This window comes from Oryx dammah, unplaced genomic scaffold, assembly GCF_014754425.2.
Source record: "Oryx dammah isolate SB20612 unplaced genomic scaffold, SCBI_Odam_1.1 HiC_scaffold_4, whole genome shotgun sequence".
In the NCBI taxonomy this organism is placed as follows: Eukaryota; Metazoa; Chordata; class Mammalia; order Artiodactyla; family Bovidae; genus Oryx; species Oryx dammah.
The window spans coordinates 68,725,531-68,751,224 of record NW_024070188.1 but is presented as its reverse complement, the minus strand read 5'-3'; the positions used below and the strand labels follow the sequence as shown (position 1 = coordinate 68,751,224).

Sequence of the window (25,694 nt, the reverse complement as noted above, 5' to 3'; positions counted from 1 at the left end):
GTAAGTTAATGTACTGCAAACTTGTAAAGAATGTATGTAAAGTTTTACATAACAAAAAGTTTTAATTTTTACAAGTAAAAGTATGTATGTTGGTTGACAAGAAAAAAAAAATGTTGTTGTTGTTAAGTCACTAAGTCACCTCTGACTCTTTCTGTGACCCAATGGACTGTGTAGCCCACCAGGCTCCTCTGTCCATGGAATTTTCCAGGTAAGAATACTGGAGTGGGTTGCCATTTCCTTCTCCAGGGAATCTTCACAATCCAAGGACTAAACCTGTGTCTCCTGCATTGGCAAGTGGATTCTTTACTGCTGAGCCACCAGGCTGTGTGTGTGTGTGTGTCTGTGTGTGTGTGTGTGTGTGTGTGTCTGTGTGTGTGTGTGTGTCTGTGTGTCTGTGTGTGTGTGTGTGTGTGTGTGTCTGTGTGTGTGTCTGTGTGTCTGTGTGTGTGTGTGTGTGTGTGTGTGTGTGTGTGTGTGTATTGCCCTGCCTGTCAAACTGGCAGAGCAGCAAGCTAAAGGCATTAATAATTAGCTCAAATTCAAGAACAAAATTCAGAGGACAGTAGATGAGGATTTTTTTTTCTTTCTAACCTTAGTCTCTCTCTATATGGAGAAAGCCACAAACTGAAAACCAGCAAGCCCTGGAGTCATTCCATGGTGTGAGGAAGTGGCAGAAAGTCACATTAGGCAGGGACACTGAAAGCCAACCTACTGTGGGTTTAATCTCACCATGCAATCCAGAGACTCTTTCCTGGCAGTAGCATAACCAGAATTTTTACTTGTCCAATTGTGTCTTCAGTCACTGAAACTAAACTCATCTACCTCCTACACAGTCAGGTCTTTCAAAGATTTCTATTTTCCTGGTCTGTTTTTTCTCTTCTTCCACCAAGGTCAAAGGAAAAGTTGTCTAACATCTTAGTCCACTTTACCCCAGAAGCAGCCCATGAGATAAGGATTCTAGTTTAAGTAGCTTATTTTGGAGACGACCCCAGGAAACACTGGTAGGGAGTGACAAACTGAGTCAAAGAAAAAGTAGCCAACAAAAGAGTTGTTTCAATTATCAGTGAATCTTAATTCAACAGGGAACTTGGGAGAACCCGTATAAAATGCTCATCTCAAAGGTATCTGACCTGAGATTTACAAGAGAGCCTAGGGACTTATACTATAGCAGTGAGTTGCTGGGGGCTGGCACTTCCTACCAATCCTGGGGATGAGCTTTTCCAGAAAAGTGAAAGAATGCAGGTGCCTGAACTGGCAATGCCCCTGTGCAACAAAGTGTTGGAAGCAGGGGTTGCGAGAAGGGCACCCACGGCCTCTGCTACAGCTAGGACCCAGATTGTTTCCAAAACCAGAGGCAACAACATTAAATGACACATATCACAGAATACAAGGTTGAGTGCTTTTCCACCAAAATATCCTTCAAAAAAGGAGGATGCCACCTTATATTTAAATCCAGAAAGTTCTCATATTATGGGACACTGTCAATTACTGTGTCTTAATCTGAAACAGTAAAGGACTATTTGGGTAAAACACAGTAATCTGAAAGGACCTCAACAATGTTCAACTTGGATGCTATTAAAGGTCAAGCAAAGAAACGGGATGCAAACTTGCTTATTGAGGGTATGACTTTTCAACTTCATGTGGTAGATGGCAAAACAGTTCAAAAACAAAAGTGTGGGGGAAAAGGGGGTGTCAGGATGGATAAGCCAGAATCCTCAGATATGACAACACAAATAAAGAAACATAGGCAATGCTTGTCTCGACTAGTAATTACAAGAACAGAAACCAAAACAATATGTGGTACTAACAACTGCATACTGGCTGGATCTCAAATACTGACATAATTATACACAACTGATGGCATTTAACTTAACACAGTCCTTCTGGGGAGTGATATTTAGTCATACAAGTCAGAAACCCTAAAACTAAACCTCTTGTCCCGGAAATTCTGTTTCTAGGAACTTATCAGAAACAAGTTAACTGAAATGAAGAATGGTAGCAAAAAACAATAACAGTAATAACAAATATTTATATAGCACACATTAGAGCAGAGCCCCGCTGTTCTAAATGTTTTATTTCAGGGTTTTCGACTGAGAGCCAATCCGCCTTCTAGGACACACTGGACAATGTCTGGAGATATTTTTGTTTATCACAACTAGTGGGTAGTGGCCAGAGATACTGTTAAACTTCTACAAGACAGTCCCCTCAGCAAAGAATTTTTGTGTATTTGTGTGCACAGTCACTCAGTTGTGTCCAACTATTTGTGACCCTTAGACTGTAGCCCACCAGGCAGCTCCGTCCATAGCATTTTTTAGGCAAGAATACTGGAGTGGGTTGCCATTTCCTCCTTCAGAGGATCTTCTCGACCCAAGAATCAAACTTGGATTTCCTGCGTCTCCTGCATTGCAGGCGGACTCTTTACCACCGAGCCATCAGGGAACCTCCAGCAAAAATGTACCTGGCCCAAAACGGCAATAGTGCCACGGTTGATAAACCCTGCTTTATATCTACTCACTTATATAATCCACAAAACAATCCTATAGTACTTTCATTATCTTCATTTTACAGATCAATGAAGATTATTTTTCAGTGTAGTTACCCATAATGTTGAAAAGCTAGTAATAAATTCCAAAAAAACAGGGAGTTAAATAAATTACATAAAGCTACCCAATGGAAACATGAAAATTACTTATGAAATATTATAAAACTAAAATAACCAAAACAAAGAGTTAGAAGAGTTATGTAATTACAATCCTTTTTAAGATATGAACACAAAGACTAAACGGGAAAATAAGACCTGAAAGGTAGTAATGTATTAAGATGGCAGATATAGGAATATTTTTCTTTTCTAACATTCTTTCATATTTCTGTGATTTATAAAAGAAAAATTACTCAAAAATGTAGGTAAGAAATCTGGAATTTTCTTTAAAGAATAAAAGTGTTTATGAAATAAGACATTATCTTTTTTTTAACAACACAAAAATTAACAGGCTAAGAAGATAGTTAATATCAAGACATTTAGGAAGAAGGATTTCCATGGAATAGCACCAAATATTAGTTCTTTAAATTCTGAAGTCATAATATTTCTGTTCAGTGTAAGAATAAAGAAGCTAGCTTTTATATCTCTTTCTCTTCCCTGGTAACTCAGTTGGTAAAGAATCTGCCTACAGTACAGGAGACCCAGGTTCAGTCCCTGGGTCAGGAAGATCCCCTGGAGAAGGAAATGGCAAACCACTCCAGTATTCTTGCCTGGAAAATCCCATGGACAGAGGAGCCTGGCAGGCTGCAATCCATGGGGTCGCAAAGAGTTGGGCATGACCGAGAGACTAACACATGCACACTGTACCTATTTTATGGCTCACTGTCACCTAAAGGGGCTTCCCTGGTGGCTCAGACAGTCAAAATATGACTGCAATGCAGGAGACCTGGGTTCAATTCTTGGGTCGGAAAGATCACCTAATGAGAATGGGCAAAAAGGATCAAATTTCAATTCAGCTAAGTTTGAGTCCTATTAGCATCCCTAATCGGAGAAGGCAATGGCAACCCACTCCAGTACTCTTGCCTGGAAAATCCCATGGACAGAGGAGCCTGGTAGGCTACAGTCCATCGGGTCGCTAAGAGTCGGACACGACTGAGCAACTTCACTTTCACTTTTCACTTTCAAGCACTGAAGAAGGAAATGGCAACCCACTCCAGTGTTCTTGCCTGGAGAATCCCAGGGACGGGGAGGCCTGATGGGCTGCCACCTCTGGGGTCGCACAGAGTCGGACACGACTGAAGCGACTTAGCAGCAGCAACAGCAGCATCTCTAATACATAAGTGAAGGTGGAAGTGTTAGTTGCTCAGTCCTCTCTGACTCTTTGTGACCCCATGAACTGTAGCCTACCAGGCTCCTCTGTCTATGAAATTCTCCAGGCAAGAATACTGGAGTGGCTTGCCATGCCCTCCTCCAGGGGATCTTCCCAACCCAGGGACCAAATCCCCGTCACCTGCGTTGGCAGACACAATTCTTTACTTCTAAGCCACATGGGAAGCCTGTAATACTAGTCTTATTAGTAGTAGTAACATTATTATTGTTGCCATTATTAGCAACATGTATTTAATGCTTCCTTCATGGGTTACTATGTAATCTAACCTCTATAACATCCATATGATGTAAATGCTTCTATGGTTCCCATTTTTCAGCAGAGTTCACAGACATTAAAAATTAAGGAACTTTCCCAGGGTGTACAGAGGTAGTAAATGGAGGTACCTGGATTGAAATTCAGGTAGTCTAACTCCTCTGAAGCCCAATTGCTCCAATCAAAATATAGGTGTGCTTGGGAAAAGGTGGGGGTCAGGGGAAGACAGGCTCTGTCCTTGTTCTTCTCCCTACAGCAATGAACTGACCGTATCTGATACATGGGATGTAAACCTGCCTTTTGAAGTACATATCCTGGGACCTCCCTGGCAGTCCAATGGTTACAAATTTAGCTTCCAATGCAGGGCGTGCGGGTGCGATCCCTGGCTGGGGAGGTAAGATCCTTCATGCCTTGTGGTCAAAAAATCAAAACATAGGACAGAAACAATATTGTAACAAATTCAATAAAGACTTTAGAAAATGGCTCACATAAAAAAAAAGAAAAAGAAATATATTTCCTAATTTTTCTGAGTAGACCTACCTAACAATGAGTTAACCAACAGGATCTCACATTTTAAATAATTTTAAATCACTAAAATTAATTTTTATTATTTCAGATTTAAATACCATAAATAATTATTTTTAAAATCAATCAATATTGACAAATAATTATTTGCGAGGATGCAAAGGAGAAAAAAAATTAGGCTTTCAGAGTTTTCGTAAGAAGTCCTACAACCAACGATTCTCACTTGAGGGGATTTCATTTGATCCTAGACCCCTATTGGGATATTCTCCCTCTCACAGATCTGAAGATTAATAAGTCTATCTATCTTCTTTAAATAGGAAAATGGATACCTAAGACTAAGGAAGAAGGGATGTCTGTTTAAACAATTTAAGCATCTGTTTCTAGAACGCTGAAGGGGAATGGATAGGAAAGTTAAATATAAAACACTATTTGTAGATATTAAATTATTGGGCTTACACATCTCTAGTCACCTCACCTCCTCAGAGTATTTATTACAAAATGAAGTGGCTGAAAACAAAGTGCTGTGATCTTCTGAGATCCCTGAAGCAAAGATTAACTTAACAAACAACAGGGATCAGGACACTAATAACATATCATCATGGGAAACGAGGGGAATTTGGCATGAACCAAAGTACAGGCTTCTGCCCAGGCTGAGCCACTATCAGCTCAAAGCAGGCTACAGGTTGGTGTCAGGAAGGAGTAGGAAGAACTGATCTTTACATTCCACACCTACAGAAACCTCCAAACTCCACACCTGTGAGCTGCCTCACAGGCTACAACCTCAGGAAGAAAAACAGCAGGTGAGGAAAGCAGAAAACCTCCTTTGTGAATAGAGCTGAGATTTCTTCCCACCATATGTACGTGTCTGACAAACTGAGTAAATATTATAAAAAAATACAGCCTTATTTACATGTCGAGATTTCACTATGTAAAGAATCCTGATGTGTCTTTCTTGGTTAGCTCAATGTTTTTAACCATCAGCGATAACTGAAATGAAGACACCACCACCAACAGCAATAATAGCAAATATTTAGAAAGAACTTACAGAAGCAGTAATCAGCTCAGTTCAGTCCAGTCGCTCAGTCGTGTCCGACTCTTTGCGACCCTAGGAATCGCAGCACACCAGGCCTCCCTGTCCATCACCAACTCCTGGAGTTTACCCAAATTCATGTCTATCAAGTCAGTGATAGATGGCTCAAAAAGCTTTCTATCAGGGGTTTACGACCAGGAGCAACCATTCCCTACAGGAGACATTTGACAATGTCTGCAGATATTTTGGGGAGATTGTAGACATTAGTTGGTGAGCTTCCCTGGAGAAGGCAATGGCACCCCACTCCAGTACTCTTGCCTGGAAAATCCCATGGACGGAGGAGACGGGTAGGCTGCAGTCCATGGGATCGCTAAGAGTCGGACACAACTGAGCGACTTCACTTCCACTTTTCACTTTCATGCTTTGGAGAAGGAAATGGCAACCCACTCCAGTGTTCTTGCCTGCAGAATCCCGGGGACGGGGGAGCCTGGTGGGCTGCCGTCTATGGGGTCTCACAGAGTCGGACACGACTGAAGCGACTTAGCAGCAGCAGCAGCAGGTGAGCTTCCCAGGTGGAACTAATGATAAAGAATCTGCCTGCCAATGCAGGAGATGTAAGAGATGCAGGCTGGATCTCTGGGTCGGGAAGATTCCCTGCAGGACAAAATGGCATCCCACTCCAGTATTCTTGCCTGAGAAATCCCATGGACAGAGAAGCCTAGAGAGCTTTAGCCCATGGGGTCAAAAAGAGTTGGACCTGACTGAACATCTGAGCGCCAGGACTGACAAATACATTTGCTTACCATTATTCCTTCTGATCATTTGGACATCATTCTGACCGGTGGGGGCCCAGACCACCAGTTCAGTTCAGTTCAGTCGCTCAGTCGTGTCCTACCCAGGCCATACCAGTTGTTAAATACTTTTTTAATAGTATACCTCTACCTGCTGCTGCTGCTAAGTCACTTCAGTCATGTCCAACTCTGTGCGACCCCATAGACGGCAGCCCACCAGGCTCCCCCATCCCTGGGATTCTCCAGGCAAGGACACTGGAGTGGGTTGCCATTTCCTTCTCCAATGCATGAAACTGAAAAGTGAGTTGCTCAGTCGTGTCTGAGTCTTAGCAACCCCATGGACCGAAGCCTACCAGGCTCCTCCATCCATGGGAGTTTCCAGGCAAGAGTACTGGAGTGGTGCCATTGCCTTCTCCAACCTCTACCTGAATACACTATAAATTGTTAAAACAAGCCGCATACCTAACAACACCTGAGAGGTCCATAAATATTTTCATTAATACAGAGTGCTTCAGATATATTAACTGAATGTCAGCCTTTGAAAATAACCTTCCCCTTTTCCAGGTCCCCCAGAACCAATGACACCTGAAAAATCTATTGCATAATCTAATTATCATAGGAATTGGCCCACTTGCTTTGTGAATATACTTGCAACTATGACTGCATGCAAGAATTCAAATACAAAAGCCTAACTTAAAGAAAAACTTGGTAGAAGTTATACATAGTATTTCATCTGTAAATCTACAAACTTTTAATAATAACCCTTAGGGAGGCCTTTAGTTAATGCTATTTAATAATGACTTAATGAATAATAATATATCATTATTGCTCACTAATTGTGACATAGTAAGGACTTCCCTGGTGACTCAGATGGTGAAGAATCTGCCTGCAATTCGAGAGACCTGGCTTCAATCCCTAGGTCAGGAAGATCTCCTGGAGGAGGGCATGGTAACCCATCCAGTCAGTATTCTTGCCTGGAAAATGCCATGGACAGAAGAGCCTGGCAGGCTACAGTCCATGGGATCACAAAGAGTTGGACATGACTGAGCAACTAAGCACACACAAATATTACATAGTAATAAAATATATCAACAACAGAGGGAAGGGAACACAGAGAGGGGTATATGGGAATGCCCTGTACCATCTTTGCATTTAATTTCTATAAATATAAAACTATCCTAAAATAAAATTTGCTTCAAACAAGGTAAAAATACAAATAACACAGTTGCAGTATATTTTTCTGGGAAAAAGAAAATTTTTAAAAAGCTAATTCTCATATATCCATATTACATTTCACTCTCACATGCTGTTGATTTACAAAACCAATGAAAAATGGTCAAGAATTATCCAGGTGGCTTCTGACTGTGCTGCTGTATTCCACATGCACACCAGCTCTCCAAACACTTCCGAATGGGATTCTATCTCATTCAACGGAGAGAAAAAAAAAGAGCAACTAAAATGTGCCAGGAGCTGTGGTAGGTCTGAGGATTCAAAGACAGGAACAAGCCCAGCCTCTAACCTCAAAGTCCAGAGTTGGGGTTCTCAAACAGGCAAAATCACTTGTGTAGATTTTTAAATGTGATAGATCACACTTTCAAAAACACTGATCTATAACATCTGTAAATGGAAATCAAGAAGAAAAACAAATACCAAGGAAAGATAGGTAATTATTAGTTCTAAATTTTAATAAGTCATCAAACCAAAATATAAATTCATGTGTTCAAATTATGTTTAAAAGCCACCTATTTTATGTGCGTTGATTTGGAAAGCAGTGTGCCCTCAACACATTTATATCATAAATATGGAGTTTATATGTAATCTATAATAATATCTTGGTAGCACAGAGGGTAAAGAATCTGCCTGCAAAGCAAGAGACCTGGTTTTGATCCCTGGGTCCGGAAGATACCCTGGAGAAGGGAATGGCTACTGACTCCTGTCTTCTTGCCAGGAGAATTCCATGGACAGAGGAGCTTGGAGAGCTACAGTCCGCAGAATCCCAAAGAGTCAGACACAACTGAGGGACTAACACTAACCCAGACAAAATCTGCAAAGAGGACTTTAGAGCCTGAAAGGATGCTGCAGAAAACCATTTTGCCTCCTCTCACTTACATGGTCATCTCTCTGGGAGAGCTTCTTCACGTGCTAATAGTTTTCTCAATTTAGCCTACTTGAATAGCAAAATATTTGCGTCATACGGACTCTTGTTGCTTGCCTTTGACATTTCTTTGCTCTTTATTTTTTTGTCTTCTCTAGGATCAGCCTGCCAATAGGCCTGTCTCATGATTGTCAGTGTTTCCATTTTTAGCAGCCCTCAGGCCCCCTACCTTTCAAATTTACTTTCAAACTGAATATCTAAGTCTGAATTAAGGAAACAGTCACTAAAATGAGTGCCTAAGACCCATAAGGAAAGCTGAGCACTGAAGAATTGATGCTTTTGAACTGTGGTGTTGGAGAAAACTCTTGAGAGTCCTTTGGACTGCAAAGAGATCAAACCAGTCAATCCTCAAAGAAATCAGTCCTGACTATTCATTGGAAGGACTGATGCTGAAGCTGAAGATCCAACCCTTTGGCCACCTGATGCAAAGAACTGACTCCTTGGAAAAGACTCTGATGCTGGGAAAGACTGAGGGCAGGAGGAGAAGGGGAAGACAGGGGATGAGATGGTTAGATGGCATCACCAACTCCATGGACATGAGTTTGAGCAAGTTCCGGGAGTTGGTGATGGACAGGGAAGCCTGGAGTCCATGAGGTCGCAAAGAGTCAGACACGACTGAGCCACTGAATTGAACAGAAGACACTTCACTGATGTCCCCATCTGCACAGTGACGTCACCACTGACGTCCCTCAACGTTTATGTGCAGCCTGCGGGACACACAGCGGTCCTGGAATGCCAGTGAGCAGAATCATTTAGTTCAAAACCTGACTTAAAACACCCAGTGAGACTTCTCTGGTGGTCTAGAGGCTAAGACTCTGAGCTCTCAATGCAGGGGGCCCAGGTTCTATCCCTGGTCCTATGGTCCTAGTGATTCTATCCCAGGATCCCACTAGATCCTGCATGTCACAACGAATATCCCACACATTGCAACTAAGACCTGGTGCAGTCAAATAAATAAATTAATCAAACAAACAAACAAAAGCACTCAGCAATTACAACAGGACTCAGAAAACAGGTCTCCACAAGTATTCTCTGAATCATTTATTTTTGGCTCTTTTTTTTTTTTCTTATCTCTCATTCTTAACCATGTGTAGCTGGGTTGAGGTTGACAGAAAACTGAGCACTACTCTAGGTAAGAACCAATGATGAGAAAAATAAAATTAGAAAGTTACAGGGAAATCAATGCTTACCTTCTTCCTAACACAAACCCAATATGATAGACTTCTTCATCATGAAACACCAGACAAGTATTACCTACTGACTGACTTCCAAATTATTGGAAGTAAATGTCAATTCTTTATTACAGTAATCAAGAAGGAGATTTACCTTCAACACCATTCTTTTTTTATTTAGATTTTATTACTTTGAGAAATTCTGCAGCATAAGGCCTAGCAACAAATTCAGTAAATACACAGGGCTTTTTTTAAGGGTGCTCAGTTAATTCAGCCACAGACAAATTCTCAACATAAAGCATAGGCTTTTTCTTGTAACAGCAGAAGAAATGGATAGGAAGTAGCTGGTTGGATAAGAAGGATCCAGTGGGACACAGGAAAGTGAGAACAGCTTTCTCAACCCACTTGCAAAATATCCATAACTCCTCAGCGTAAAATCCATTACAATGAAATCCACCATGATTTTTTAAATGAATGTGAGTAAAGATGGAATGTAATCTTTATTTTAAAGAATCCACATGGTTAGGTATAAAATATAGTAAGTATTTCATTTCACGATTTTTTTTTCCTTCTCCAAATGTCCCATAAATCAGTGGATCTGCAAACACACACAAACTTTAATTTTCCTTTGCCTGCTGTAATACTAGTTATTCAGAGTCTGACAATAAATATTTGTTAACAACTAACTAAACAGTGATCAGAGTACTGTCAGATACCAGACTGCATGGGTAGGTCAGGGTTATCTAGGGAGAAAATGTATCTGACGGGGAAATATATTTCTTCCGTCAAACACAATCCAGGAGCTTCTAACACCAGAAAGAGAGTTATTGCCTGAAAGTCAAAGCAGAAAGTAAAAGCACAGAATCCAGGAGTCAAACTAGAAAACAGGCCAAGTCAAAAGCCTGGAGACTCGCTAAGGCAGCAGGTACCTAGCTGGTGGCGGAGGGCTGGGCCAGAAGTCTGTGTTAGTGTGTCAAGAGGAGCTGTTTCTCAGAAGGTCATGTAAATAGCTATCAGATGAGACACTCCCACTGATGATACATGAAAACTTTGTGCAAGATACCTATCTCAAAAATTCAGTGTAGCCCAGCCTCTAACAGTATCCCGATCAATGACATTAAACTGAAATCTATCACGCTTCCAGACCATCACAACAGTTTTCCTCTATTTGGAGAAATAGTCCTCTCTACAGACTGTACAAAGCTTTCTATATAATAGGCACCAAAAGGCAAACAGGTCACACGGCACAGACTCACATGGGAAGCTGTATACCCTTTCTCTTTGCTTGCCTTGCTTGCCTGCAAACAATACAAACCTTTCTGAACAAATGAAAGTGAACTTTGAAACTAGCAAAACATTTCAGGCACCCTGCCACAGATACTCTCCAAGCAACTGCAGGCCGTTTGCCAGCCTGTATAGGTTGAAATTTCTTGCCACGTACTGGATCTGTGGTTAAATGAGCCCAGCAGAGAATTACAGCTTTGATGCTTTGATGTGAAAAATCACTAACAGATCTTGATCGAAGGATGAGAGAAAACTGGTAAATTTTCAGTATGATGGTGCATGTGGGGCCTCATGAAGCCAATATTATCTTCATTTAGCATCTAAACCGTATTTTTTTCTATTAACTTAAAAAGCTCTACTATAATCTTTCCTGCAATTTACCAAGTAATGTGCAAGGGATCTTACATGCATACGCTTTTTAATTTTTTTTTCATTATATATTTTTATTTTTGGCTCTCCTGGGTCTTCACTGCTGCTTGAGCTTGTCTCCTGTTCCGGTGAATGGGGGCTACTCTCTAGTTGTGGCCCTTGTGCTTTATCTGCGGTGGCTTCTCCTTTTGCAGACCACAGGCTCTAGGGCGCACAGCCTTCGGTAGCTGTGGCTCCCAGGCTCTAGAGCACAGGCTCAGTAGTTGTGGCACATAGGCTTAGCTGCTCAGAGGCATGTGGGATCTTCCCAGATCAGGGATCAAACCCATGTCTCTTGTATTGGCAGGAGGATTCTTTACCACTGAGTCACCAGGGAAGCCCTTACATGCATACACTTTTAAAGACTTAGAACAGCTCCACTATCTCCATTTTGCAAAAAAGGAAACTAAGACTCGGGATGCAACATGGCTGGGATTCAACCATGCAATTGCAAGTCCAGATCCTTTCTGATAACTCTAACATGTTCCACAAACTATACAGAACATGGGCTATTCTGAAAATAATCCTGGGATTCACCATCACTATGAAAAAAAGTTATCAGGATGTGAAAATGTAATAAAATAGTAAAGGCATTTAAATAATTACCAGTCTCGAGGGCTCCTAAATAATTACCAGCCTCTGCACAGATTGGGATGATGACAGCTTCCACAGCTGAAAGAGAACGAGAAAACACAGAGCCCAAGACCAAAGACACAAACTTCTGTCCCAGAGACCCAGAAATCAGGTTTGTCTTTTAGACTGGAAGTTAAGCATCTTAAAACTCAAAATTCAAGTAAGTCATTCAAAATTTGCCATTTTGGATTAATTTCCTTTGAAATCAGTAGAGGTTTAAAAGTTCAGAGATCCAAACACCGTGGGGGTGGGGGTGGGGAGGAGCAATGTATCAAAAGGCAATTCATTGAAGAATTTGTCCAAAGAGCCAAAAAATATATGCAGAGTTCAATTTCACACACAAACACACACACACAATCCAAGTCCAAACAAATATATACTAGTTTTCACCTCTCTCCCTTTTGTAGATGGCAGTTTAACAGTGAAAGCAGATTTGCCCCAGAAATTACCCAAATGAACTAAATTATATGTACACAGGTCATTTACTGTTAATATTTTTTAAATGGGATACACTATGGCCAGATGGTTTCAACTTCAGTTTAAAAAAGAAAAACTGTGCTTGTAGGAATTTAGACCTAAAAGTATACACGTGTATAGTCACCAAAAAAAAGTTGCGGCAGGACAAACAAAACAACAATGATATGGAAGGAGATAGGAACTGGAAATTTGCCACTTTGTATAATTTTAATTCTGCACTGAATTTTTTAAGAAAGGACCTGATTATTTAAATATATCACTAAAAATTAGATTTAGGATCAAAAATGTACTTCAATAAACAAAGTGAGAAAGTGAAAGTCACTCAACTGTGTGCAACTCTTTGTGACCCCATGGACTATAGCCTGCCAGGCTCCTCTGTCCTCCCTGGGATTCTCCAGGCAAGAACACTGGAGTGGGTTGCCATTTCCTTCTCCAGAGGATCTTTCCTATCCAGGGAGTGAACCCAGGTCTCCTGCATTGCAGGCAGATTCTTTACCGTCTGAGCCAATGCTTCATTAAGCATTAATGCTTCTTAATGTAGCATTGAGAGTAACCCCACAGAGAGGGCCACACTATTCCCATCCAGCTCAAAATCCAAGTTTCAATACTTTCTGGTTTAGACAGAAAGTTTCTAAGCTGTGTTCCTTTAGCCCTGGACTAAAATTGCACTTTGTCACAATGGTAGGACTGGCTATGACTCATCTTCCTCTGCCAAACAATGAAAGTTCTAGTTCAGTGGGAAAAAACTACTTGAGCTGCCAGTTCATTGAACTGTTCAAATCAAGGTCAAAATATTGCAGCAGGGTAAGGGAGTCACCAAGCCCAAATCCCATCTAATTCCCACACCAGTCTATCAGTGGCCCTCCAACTAAATCCTAAATTTGCCAACAATTAGAGTAGGAAGCACCTGGTGCCCTCTAACTAGGGTCAAAGAACCGTAGTGAAACATGAAACCAGGACCCATGTCATAATCATACCTTTCAAGTAATGCCAAGGAAAACCACAACTAAAAAGATGACAGAGTGCACAGCATGAACTTAAATACATTTTAAGTACCATTTTAAGCCTAAATACATTTTAAGTGCCATACCAACACAATATTTGATTTTCCATTCCTATATTGTAGGTAACAGGCAAAGTTTATTATCAATTGACTATATTTTTATAATTTTTACAGAACTTACTATTCCTTTTATTTACCTGGAACTGTTACTACAGCTTGCAAGGTGCTTTAAAACATGTCACCTAATTATTCGTGACCAAAATCACCTGGGGGATGCTACTGATTAGGGACCCGTCTCAGAAGTTCAGTGACTTACATATTGATGGCACTGAGCCGTGGGTCCCCTCCCTCAAACAACTCTTCATTACCATGTTAATTACACTTCTCATTCCCCCCTCCCCCAAAGTTCTTCAGTTTCAAACAACTCACTCCATCTACCCTTAACCCAACTGAACAATTATTTTTCTCTCAAACCTCGGCAAATTACATTCCCCTAACCACTAACTCATTTTCTTTATAAACATTAAGATCAGCTAAAATTTCATAAGCCCTGAGAAACTCTCTCAGACAAACCTCACTGCACTCTGACCACTCTAAATACTCATACAGCCTTTATATTCATACAGCCAATGGGTGGGTCAGGCAGCCACTAATTCCTGGCAAAGATAATCACACTTCTTCCTTTCAAACTAATCCTGGCACCCAGAATCTCCCTGTAGTGTCCACAACAGGCCCCACCTCCATATTCAGACAGACACAGACACCCCAGCCCCTGATCAAATTCTTATTCCAAACTTCTCCACTTGCCTTCCTTCATGAGGACACTACCATCTAGGAGCTCTGTCTCTTCAGAGCAGTCTGTTCAGTGCACCCCAAGCTGGCCTATTTCCCATTGAGCTCTTCCAAGAGCTTCTTCCCAATGACAGCCATCTTCAGACAGACCATAGTCTCATGTAACACACTTTTCTCCATCAGCTCAAACCAGAAAGCAGGAGGTCTGGTCCTCCTGTAGCCTCCTCCAGCTCAGAGGAATTTGTTCACCCACCCATTCCTCAAGCAGAACCTGAGACTCCCCTGCTAACAGGCATGGGTTGAGTGCAGAAGGACAACATAAGCTTCCTTCCTGCCCTTCTTCTGGAGCTTTCAGTCTAACAGGGAACCATACACTTCCCCCATATGCTTCCATCTTGAATCCCCATCAGAATCACTTGGGCAGCTTTTGAACAGTTAGAGTCAAGGCCTCAGTCTAATTATACCAAGATTCCCGGTGTGGGGCTCCAGCACGCTGGTGATTCTAACGTGCAGCCAAGGTTGAGAATATGTGAACCCATTCGAAATGACTGACACAGAGTTCTGTCAGCCTGAAGAGAAAGCAGGAAGGATGGCAAGAAAAGCGAGGCCTCCCAGAAGTGGCTTCCTGGGCAGACCTAAATCATCTGTGCATTGGTAGATGCCTGCAACTCTGAGTAATTTTTTATTTCACACCTTCAAGCCTTTTTTAAAAAACTTATTCTCCTTCAATTAGATTATTTGTTAACATTTGGGCATTTGTACACAGACATCAAGATTAAGAAAAGGAAAAGGAAATATTTTAAATATTTTAAAATGTAATGATTCTATACCAGAGAGAGAGAGATACAGATAATCAGATTTCAACTTACTGAGAAGCAAATGCACTAAATTAGAGTTGCACATTTTAGAAGATAACACAGGGCAAAAGGATGGGCAGTTTCAAAAATAACACTGAAAGGCTTATTTTCAACAAATATATATTTCAGTTTATTCCATTTTATTACTTGTTTTATTACTCCCTTTATGTTCTGCAAAAGTCATTTGAAACCTCAAATCCAGTAACATCAACAGTTTAATGCAAAACACTTATGGTTTCACTCTTTCCACCTTACTTGAGGTCTGTAAATAAAGGATTCACCCCAAAGTTTAATCTATTATGGAGACTACTTGAAGATCAAAAATAGCCACATATTGCAATGGAATAAGCCACCCATAAACATGTACTTTTTTATACCTTTATTTACAAGATCACTAAAGAGAGCTATCCTGTAGATATAAGAAAATAGTAAATTAATAACAGCCAATCAGAAAAAGAACCTAGGCCCTTGCAAATCATATACACACTAATCTTCTATTTTTATTAAAATAATGTGCCCTAAAATATATTTTTTTAAAAAATGCTTTCTACTTTCCTAAAGCCTTTGGACTGACCACAGAGTAGGAAATAATGCTATATGAATGAATGAGAATTCATATCTAAAGCTGAAGTCTACCCGTATAAAAGTTTGCTTATTATTTAAAAGTTTATTTGAATTTTTTTCTTCTAATTATCTTCCTATTTCTGAGACCCTTGGTAGCAAGACGTTACTGCGCAGACTAGCAGACGATGAAGATTATTCATGCTGGGAAAAGGAAGAGAATCAAGTGAAAGTCAAGAGATATATTTAAAAGGCTACAAGCTGCAATGCTGCTCTTGTACCTGAGGTTTTAATTCAGGTTTCTGACAGATATTTTAATTTTCTGTTGAGACCACACGGTTCTTTAAATAAGAGAGAAAAGTAACAGCCAACAAAGTGAATTATACCATGCTGATCTCTTATTACACTTGGCCAAGAAGCCAAATTTGCTAAGAAAACATGGGCTGCTCCAATCATTCTAGTTGAGAATTCATTACAGGAAGAGGATGCCTACCAGCATTTACCACCACATGGAGTTAGGAAGGAAAACTTAAGAGGGAAAGAGTAATTCCAAAGGAAAGAAAACCATTTTTTGAAAATTCTGACCAGTCTAAAAGTTGTTCCATACTAACAACATTCAAGCATGATATGTAAGGTCAAATATTACACATCACTTGAGTTTTTTTTTTTTTTTTCTCAGAAAGTTTATTTGATCTATATGGACATCAGAACTAATCAAAAAATCTAGGTCCCCCTGGAAGTAAACTCCAGCGACAGAAAAGTGCATGATCACATCTAACACGAAGTTCCGCGTCTGAGTTCTTCTGCACAAGACTGCCTAAACACAAAACCCCTCCATTTACAATCCGCCCAGAAGTACAATGTCTGATTCTCCCCTTAATCAGCTCTGAACCACTTTTAAAAGTAAAACACATTTTTAGTCAGCACAGTAAATCAAGCCTGGCGTGCTGCGATTCATGGGGTCGCAAAGAGTGGGACACGACTGAGCAACTGAACTGAACTGAACTGAAAACACTATCCCTACACAACAGCACAAAGGAAACTTTCTCTAAGGGACAGAAAATAGTCAACACATAATAAGCTAGTTTGAAAATGCATGAAGCACGTTGTCACAACAAACATATGGTTCCTTGTGTACTTTTTTCCCAAGAAGCCAAGAGCTGGAAAATCATCGCATTCTGAAGAAAAGATGAAACCCCACAATGCTGGTCTCGACTCCTCAGACTCTACAACAGATGCGGCATCAGGAAGAACATGCCGGGGTGTTCCCATCCCCAGCCTGGTCCTGCCTCCAGCAGCTCTGTTACTTAACACACTGGGTTCAGTAAGTGACTGAGAGAGCCCCGTCTTGGCTGACATCCTCTTTTTCAAAACCTCAGGGGAGGGAGGGCAGGGAGTCAGGCAAGCTGACAAACTTACCTGGTAAATGCTTGCCAGACTGGCGAGCTACGTGTCCTGGCACATCAAATCTGTACTTTTTCCAACGAAACGCGGTGGCCGCCGGGCCGCTCATCACCTACATTTGCTTAAGTGACGAGGAAAAAGATGCAAAGGAAGTGGATTTTAACAGAAGCAGCCTGCGAACTGCACACTGGGATGTCCTGTTTCGCCGTGGCTTTTATTTTTCCCATGAGAGGATCTGACTAAAACCTAGCTGAATCTCCTCTAAATACCAGACAGGATGTTACACTTCGAAGTTAGTGAAAATTCCTTAGGTCATTTTCTGTCACTGTTCTTTGAATTGTCACAACGGAGGGCCTTTGAATGTTTCTGATCCACTACAAAGAGATTGTAACTTTGTTTCCTGTTTTTGACAGCGTCAGCTGATAAGGACACCTCCACCCACCTCCTTACCCACATGTATATAAATAGAGGTGTTTGCCCTGGGTATACAACTGGACTGAAGAGTTTGGTTATATATTAACTCTACTTCAAAGCATAAATTGAACTTGTTATTTCACTTCAATATGCATATACACCTTGGGAAAAATGGAACTCAAAAGAATTTCTTAATTCCTTAGAGATTGCTATTATGGAAAAAAATACATTCAACCACACAGAATCATAAGATCAGAGGTAACAGTTTTGACTCATATTTTCCAGCCTGTTCTATCTTGTATATTTGCCTTGCTCTTTTATTATCACGGAACACAGAGGTCAGGTGCCTCAGTGGTAAAGAATCAATGCTGGAGTCACGAGTTCAATCCCTGGGTTGGGAAGATCCCAGGGAGAAGAAAGTGGCAGCCCACTCTAGTATTCTTGCCCAGAAAATCCCATGGACAGAGGAGCCTGATGGGCTACAGTCCACGGGGTTGCAAAAGAGCTGGACACAACTTAGCAATGCAACAACAACAACATACAGATGTCATCCACACACATTCAACAGCAAGGAAAATCATGACCCATACTGCCTCATGGGCTTTTTTATTCCTGTTTAACACTTTCTTTTCTCTCCTGCTTTGAAACAAAAACTTTCAACTTATAAGCAAAGATTTTCATAACTTAGGTTCTCTTGTCAGGATACACACAGATTTAAATCAGAAGACATCTCTCTTCCTGCTACTGGCTGAGATACAGTCAGTCCTTGCCCCACTCTCCTCTTCCTTATCTCTGTATTTTCTAGACTAGAAACCATAGGCCTGGCAAAACACCCTCTCTAAGCCTCAATATCCAAACCTGTAAAATGAGAGTAGAGACCTCACCTGTCTCGTGGGATTGTGGTGAGGAGAGAAAGAGTGAAAAGCACAATGCTATAGATTAGGTCACATGGTCAAAGCCTGATTTATTTTTATTTTTTTTTTGGTAACAGCTTTATTTAGATATAATTCACATAGCATGCAATTAACACATTTAAAGTATATTATTCAGTGGTTAGTATATTCACAGAGTTATGCATCCATCACACAATCAATTTTAGAACATTTTCATCACCCCAAAAAGCACTCAATCTCCATCTTCTCTCTGCACCGACCTCCTAATTCTAGTCAACCATGAAAATCTAATTTCAATCACTATAGATTTGCCTCTCCTGAGCATTTCACATAAATGAAATCACAGAATATGTAGTCCTTTTTATGACTGCCTTGTTTTACTTAGTATAATGTTTTCAAACTTTCTTTCATGCTGTAGTATGTCAGCATATCATTTTGTTTTACAGCTGAATAATCTTCCTTGTATGAATATCCTACATTTTATTGATTCACTTATCAATTGGCAGACATTTGGGTTGTCTTTACCTCTCAGCTAACATGAATAATGCTGCTATGAGCATTCATGTACAAATTTTTATATCAACATATGTTTTTATTTCTCTTGAGTATAAATACCCAGGAGTAACCTTACTGGATCATATAATAGGATTCTACAGTTAACCTTTGGAAGAACTGCCAGACAGCTTTCCAAAGTGGCTGCACCATCTTCCATTCCTTCACTAGCAGTACATGAAGGATAAAATTCTCTCCATCCTCACCGACACCTATTTTTATCTAGTTTTTATTTTTTTATTATAGCCACCCTAGTGGGTGTGAAGTGGTATCATCATGGCTTGATATACATTTCCCTGATGGTTGTCAAAGCCCAAATACAAAAATGTATTTCAACATTTTAATCTGGTATAACATACCAGCTAAATACTGCTGGTGTTCAGATTACATCTCTAAGCAAGAGGCTGCTAAAGCAGTTGGTTTATCTTCCCCTACCCAAGGGCTGCTTATGAAAACATTAAATTCTAAATCAGTTGTTTCCACATGTCTTTCTGTATTTGTCTTCTTCCTAAATAGAAACAGTCTCAATTAAAGCAGCCTTTTATAAGTGAATAACCATAATTATTTACAGGAAGAAATTTTAGACAAGATTTAATTTAAGATTAAGGTTATTACAAAATTTTAAGGAAGCCAAGAGGAACAAGTCAGGATTCTAGATACTACCGATGTCTTCCCCTTTTCTCTAAAAAATGTGATATTGAGAGAAGGATAGTAATTATTCTAATTAAAAAGGATTATCCAATAAAATTCAGAGATTATCTAATCCAAAATTCAAAACATATAATCCAATCTAACTTGAGGGATTATCATATTTTCTAATTTGAAGTCTTTATCTAATCTAACTCAATCTCATTCAAAGAGATATTCATTTTTTTCAGATTTCTGATGTTTGAAAAAATTCATGTACAATGAAATGAATTATTTTATTCCTAAAACATTCTATTTTAAATTATTTTTAATGCCTTAAAAAATTAAAAAGAATAAAGTCTACATAAAACACAAGAAGGAAAATACAAAAAGGCTACAAGCTTTAAAAAAATAACTTTTCCCCTGTTTTTCAATATAAGGCCTCAGGCCCCACAAGATGTATTAATAATATGATTCATTCATCTTCTAAGAAATTTTCCATGTCCCAAGGCTGCACTATGTAATCCACTGTTTTCGTTATTTCTTGGCATACAGCTGACTATGAAACTGACCGCTGAACTTTCCTATGTCAAATAGAACTTTCCATTGTGGGAAATTTCTAAAACATTCATATTAAGCTAAGTGGAAATGTCATCAGAGTTCAGGAGCAAATACGGCTTGTATCACCCAGTACAATTTCTAAACCAGATTTTACACAGGAAAGGCAAACCATTGAATGAAAACAACAAGTACAAAGGCCACATTGGAGTTTCTGTAAATACTTGATGGTGAAGAAAATCAAAAGCAACAATTGGTTTATCAAGGTTATCTGAAAGTTCTTCCAAAAAAAGTCTAAAAGAAGGGCACTTTTACAAACTGTTCTGTAATGTCTACCCACTGACCCCTTCTTCTGCTAGATTACACGGTGGCCTCATTTCTAGTTCTCATGAAATCAATAGACCATTTCTGTCCCAAGTATCTGTCTAGGGTATGCACTTTCTTATTCAATCTGGTGTTGACAGCAGTAATCAAATTTTGTACATACCACTAGCTCTATTATAGGTCAATGGCTACTGGCTGCCAGCCTAGGTCTACTCTCAGCCAAAAGGAAGGAAAAGAGTAACCTGCAGAGAGAATTACAGACCACATCAGCTGAAACTACAGAAGGTGGTGTGGAAGTGAGACAGTGAAGCAGAGGCCTTCAAGACAAACCCTCCTCCCACCGGGGAGACACATGCTGGGCACGTCAGCACAGCCAAGCCCAAGTCAGCCAACCTTGACCATTTTCTTCATCCCCTCTGTTATCTGCAAAGCTCTGGGTTTTGAACATCTTATTACAACTTTCCGTTCTAACCAATGGACCTACACCTACGCCTGCAGAGCAGCAGACAAAAGCCAGAAATAAACCAAACCCTCCAACACGAGGGAGATGAAAAGTGAGGCATCACAAGTGACAACACTTCTCACGAACTGTCCAGACACAGTCAGTTCCATGTTGTAACTAGGATCAAGGCTTTTTCTTGCATCAAAAATTTTTCAATTAATCTTCTGCTAAAACAAGGTCAGCTTTAAAAAAAAAAAAAAGAGGAGGGATAGAAACCTAGAAGTCTACTCAACCTGCATTTTTAGAGTTCAAAGTCTCTAGGAAAACCATACTCCTGCTAACAGATATTCTCTGCTTAAAGGGAGCATGGATGATACCACTTCTTGCTATCTAAGGTTGGCTAAAGCAACTATTTCCTCATTTTTTAAAACCTGAAATAATTTTAGACTTACCCAAAAAGTTGTAAAAAATTGTACAGGGTTTTCATAGTCCCTTAATCCAGCTTCCCCAAATGTTACCATCTTACAGAACCAGAGTACTTCTGTCAAAACCAGAAAATTAGCACTGATGCAATGCATTGAACTACTCCACAGATCTTATTTAAATGTCTCCAGTTGTTCCCTTTTGCTGTTTCATGATTGAATGCCAGGACCTGCACACAAGCAGCACTTCAAAAACACATCCTTTCACTCACTCTCTAATCAATGTTTCTGATCCCCCAACCAGAAGTCCTATTTTCTTTCATGTTGATGAGGTAGTTTCATTATTAACCATTAAGTGTTCCAGTCTAGAAATGCTTATTTCCTCCACAATTCTCTCCACAGCTAATCTGAGGGTCTTATCAGCCTCATCTTGTAAACACAGGTCAAACTGAGTTTCACAATTCCTTGTCCAGAACACTTAGAACATAGAGGAGCTACCAAATCAGAGCCTTTCCCACTTGAGAAAAGTTACACAGGCTATGCATTCCCCTGGAGGAGCTAGTGGTAAAGAAATTGCCTACCAATGCAGGAGACATAAGAGACAGGGGTTCCATCCCTGCGTCAGGAAGATCCCCTGGAGAAGGAAATGGCAACCCACTTCAGTTATCGTACTTGGAGAATCCCACGGACAGGGGAACCTGGAAGGCTACAGTCCCTAGTATCGCATAGCATCAGACACGACTGAAGTGACTTAGCACAGCACGCAAGACAAAAACAGCAAGATGTAGGATAATTTCCCCCAATCAAATACACTAATACTTCTGCAGTAAATATGTGTGTTTTAGGAGGTAAGTAAGATAAGGAAAGATTTCAAAAGCATCCCAACATTTCTGGTCAAATTTTGCCCAAAAAATGAGCTCAGGTCAAGGTCAGGTTTTACTATCAAATGAATTACAAAAACCTTTCTGTTTTCAGAGTTCTTTTTAGCTACTGTAACTGCAAATGAGAGAGTGTGGACCTCTACCAATGAAATCTGTGGCTTCTTGTGTTGCCCACCCACCTTCACACCACATCCACTTTCACCTCCAGTGTTACTTCTTCCTCCAGGCTCTCTTCACTCCAATTAACCCTCCCAGAGTCTCCAGGGTGACCTTTGTAAATTACTTGCAGCTCTCTAGCTTCAAAATCCTTGAAGATTTCCCATACAAAAAAAAGGAGGTTGGAGTCTAATCTTATGCAGTTTAGTTTACAAGGCTCTCCACCATCTAAGCCAACCCTTTGGACTAGAACAGTGCTACACCCAAGAAGAAAACAGAAGTGAAAAAGGTGTAATCCCTGTCCTCAAGATGCTGCCAATCTAATTCAGTCTCTTGAATATTTTCATCAGACTGAAAATATAGAATGTAGCTTCTCCAACCATCAAAGGAATATGGGAATTTTTTTTTAACTCACTCTTTTCTAGCTAGGAAATTCTACCTTAGCTCTTGATCACATTAAAGATTACTAATAAAATCCCATATGTTCACATGAAAAGGATTTTTTACATGATTTTAACAACACATGTCTAAAAATACTTGCTATGCTACTGTTCCAAATACAAAGAGTGAAAGCCAGAAAAACTTTTCTAAAAACAAGCAAACCCAAAAAAGCAACGTCAAAGATGGTATTTAATGGGCTGAGTGAGTTCTCATGAGATTGTTTTTCCAAAGCACAAAGATATAAATAAAATCTGAAACCATGTCTTTGTTTCCATATTAGTATATTAATGGAAGTGAATGACATTATAACCAGCAAAATTATGTTAGAGAGAGCTAAACAAAAATCCCCACCACCAAGGAGCTCAGAATTTATCCCCAACCACATAGAGACCTATCTCTGATGCAGACTTTAAGGAACATACACCAACGAAAGAGGAAAGAAATCATATTTTAAGTATTTTGGTTTTATTTTCTAATGTGCAAATAGTCAGACACACAGAATGGTAAAAGTTCCTAGATATTGTATTTGAAGATAAATTATAACCTTTCTTACAATTATCTCAGGAAAAGTGCACAAAAGCAGTAAGCATAAGAGATAAAGAATAGTACCACTGAATCCCATAATGATGGGGGTAGAGAGAAGTGGTCGGTATATACCTGCTTCTCCCTACACCAAGAGAGGGGAGGAGGCTTCCCTCCCAGGGCTGTCTTCCTCTCACAGCAGACTGTGTGTGTGACTGTGTGTACACACACATGGCAAGATTTTCACTGGCAGTGCTAAGTTACTTCCAAACAGAAGTGACAACTGCTGTGATTCGACCGAGGTGAGATATACGTGGCTGACAGCACTCATAGTAGAACAGGCCAACACTGCATGGACATCAAGTGATGCTACCACTCTGTAAAAGCCAGGATCCACTCTGCCAGGGCCCTGGTAGAATCTTGTAGTGCCTGCCGCTTAAGACAGGGGTTCCTGGCACAACCACTCACGTAGCAAACACCTCACTCTAGCAGAAGGAAGGAAGGTTATCACCAGGGTTCTTCAGGGAGCAGGAACAGGTATTTAAGGAGACATGAAAAGAGACGAATAAAACTCAGCTGCTTTAAAAAGAGGACTTTTAAAACATTACCAAACAAGAAAGGAAGGGAGTAATTTTCCCAAATTTTCTACATGTTCTGTTTCTATCAATCAGGCAAAAAATAAACATTGTCATTTTTCATTTACCTTTGTATTGTCATCCTTTAGCATGGAGCCTGAAATGTTGTAAGGACTTAGTCAATGAGCATTTACTGACAGAATAGACACAAGCTGATGTGGAAGACATCAGAACAAAAGTTAAGAGTGAACCAGGATAGTGAGAGGAACCCTGAGCATCTCTCACACACACAGAGCTTCCACAACAAGGCCATCTGATGCAGAAAGGAGGTACCAAAGTCTATGACATGAGCAAAATCAAAAATAGCAGTTCTGGGGCAGACTCTGCTCTGGGGCAGACCACAGCATTGCAGAAAGGGATCAGAGAAACTGACCAAGTGAGAAGGGTGCTTTCAGGAATGTAAAAAAGGATACATTTGGAAATAAAAGTGCTGTAAAGATAGAGGCAATATCATTGGCAACCTGCTGGGCTGTGGAGCAAAGATCAGCCAGTGAGTTTTCTTGAAGTACATCTGCTGTCACTGTGAGGAAAACCTCTCTAGTTTCCAGAAGGTTCCAGAACCCTCCAGCGTCATGGAAAAGTATGGGAAAAAAAAAAAAAGAAATGTAGGGATTATTCTTTGTTGTTAGCTGTAAAAACATCTAGTGGGAGAGCTGACTTAAGTATCCTGGTGACTTAAAAAACAGTCACAACCTGAAAGTCGAGAGCTGTGTTATATTCGGTGTGAATTTTTAGGACTTCAAGGCCAGGAGACAGCATCTCAAGTGACCCCAAGAGAACTGTTCCGAGGATGCAGGGGGAGGAGTCAGGTTATATAGAAATTTACAACAAAGGGCAAGTAGTCTGAACAACAAAAGTATTTTTGTGAATTAAAGAAAACCAGATTATCTCAAGTTAAGGAATTTTGTGCTTTTCTATGTATGGGAAGATGCAAGAGTCTGGGTTCACTGAAATCATTCCTTTCATATGCATCTCAGCTACCTGGGGCCAGGATCCCAGGTTTTTTTTCCTCAGTGCTCACCAGAGGGAGTGGTTGCAGCCCAATGGATGCCGGATCACAGGCATTCTCCTTCTTAATTGCCCTTGAGGGCTGGAATGGCTGATGACTGTGACATCCTAGTTTATTGACACAGCAGGAAATACTCCATTTCTCACTCCCATAGGGCACAACACCCTATGAAGCTGGACATGTCACTCATAACAGTTTGCCCTTTGGTCACCTGCAGTGACAATCTTAATTCAGTGTTTCCTGTGGAGCTCTTAGGCCCTTATGCAAATCTGAAGCTGTGGGCCACTCATTAGACATGGGTATTAACTTGCATGAGTCATCTGTATATTCAGCCTGCAGCTGATACCACACAAAGATAGTCCTGCCTACTCATGGCACACCCACCCCACTCCCATGTGGGAATGAGACATAATCACCTACTGAGGGCTGGGAGTGGGGAGAAAATGAAGGATCCAGGTAATAATGAGGCAGAACCAATGCCAAAGAACTGACCTTGGGTATTTTAAATCCGTTTCAGGATTTCTAGGATGATGTAGCTGCCAAGAGATATCCAGGTGCATGCTATGTTGCTTCAGTCGTGCCCAACTCTTTGCGACCCTATGGAC

At 40.4% G+C, this 25,694-nt stretch overlaps 1 protein-coding gene and 1 long non-coding RNA gene across 13 annotated transcripts in view; both read right to left on the bottom strand.

Moving 5' to 3' along the window:
• Positions 1-25,694, bottom strand: part of UTRN (utrophin) — a 547,129-nt gene that overhangs the window by 467,358 nt on the left and 54,077 nt on the right. For 2 of the 12 annotated variants that reach the window (XM_040238619.1, XM_040238630.1), the window contains exon 1: positions 17,229-17,630. The exons of 9 other annotated variants lie outside the window; for them this stretch is intronic. In XM_040238619.1, the coding sequence (XP_040094553.1) occupies positions 17,229-17,322 (94 nt within the window). In that variant the 5' untranslated portion in view covers positions 17,323-17,630. Of the gene's footprint in view, positions 1-17,228; positions 17,631-25,694 lie in introns of those variants that run through there. One more of the 12 variants, XM_040238620.1, reaches the window with a different exon arrangement.
• On the bottom strand, positions 8,697-16,871 carry LOC120862578. The gene is made up of 2 exons (XR_005720809.1): positions 16,816-16,871; positions 8,697-16,748 (listed from the first exon to the last, which is right to left on the bottom strand). It is a non-coding gene; the product is annotated as an uncharacterized LOC120862578 (long non-coding RNA).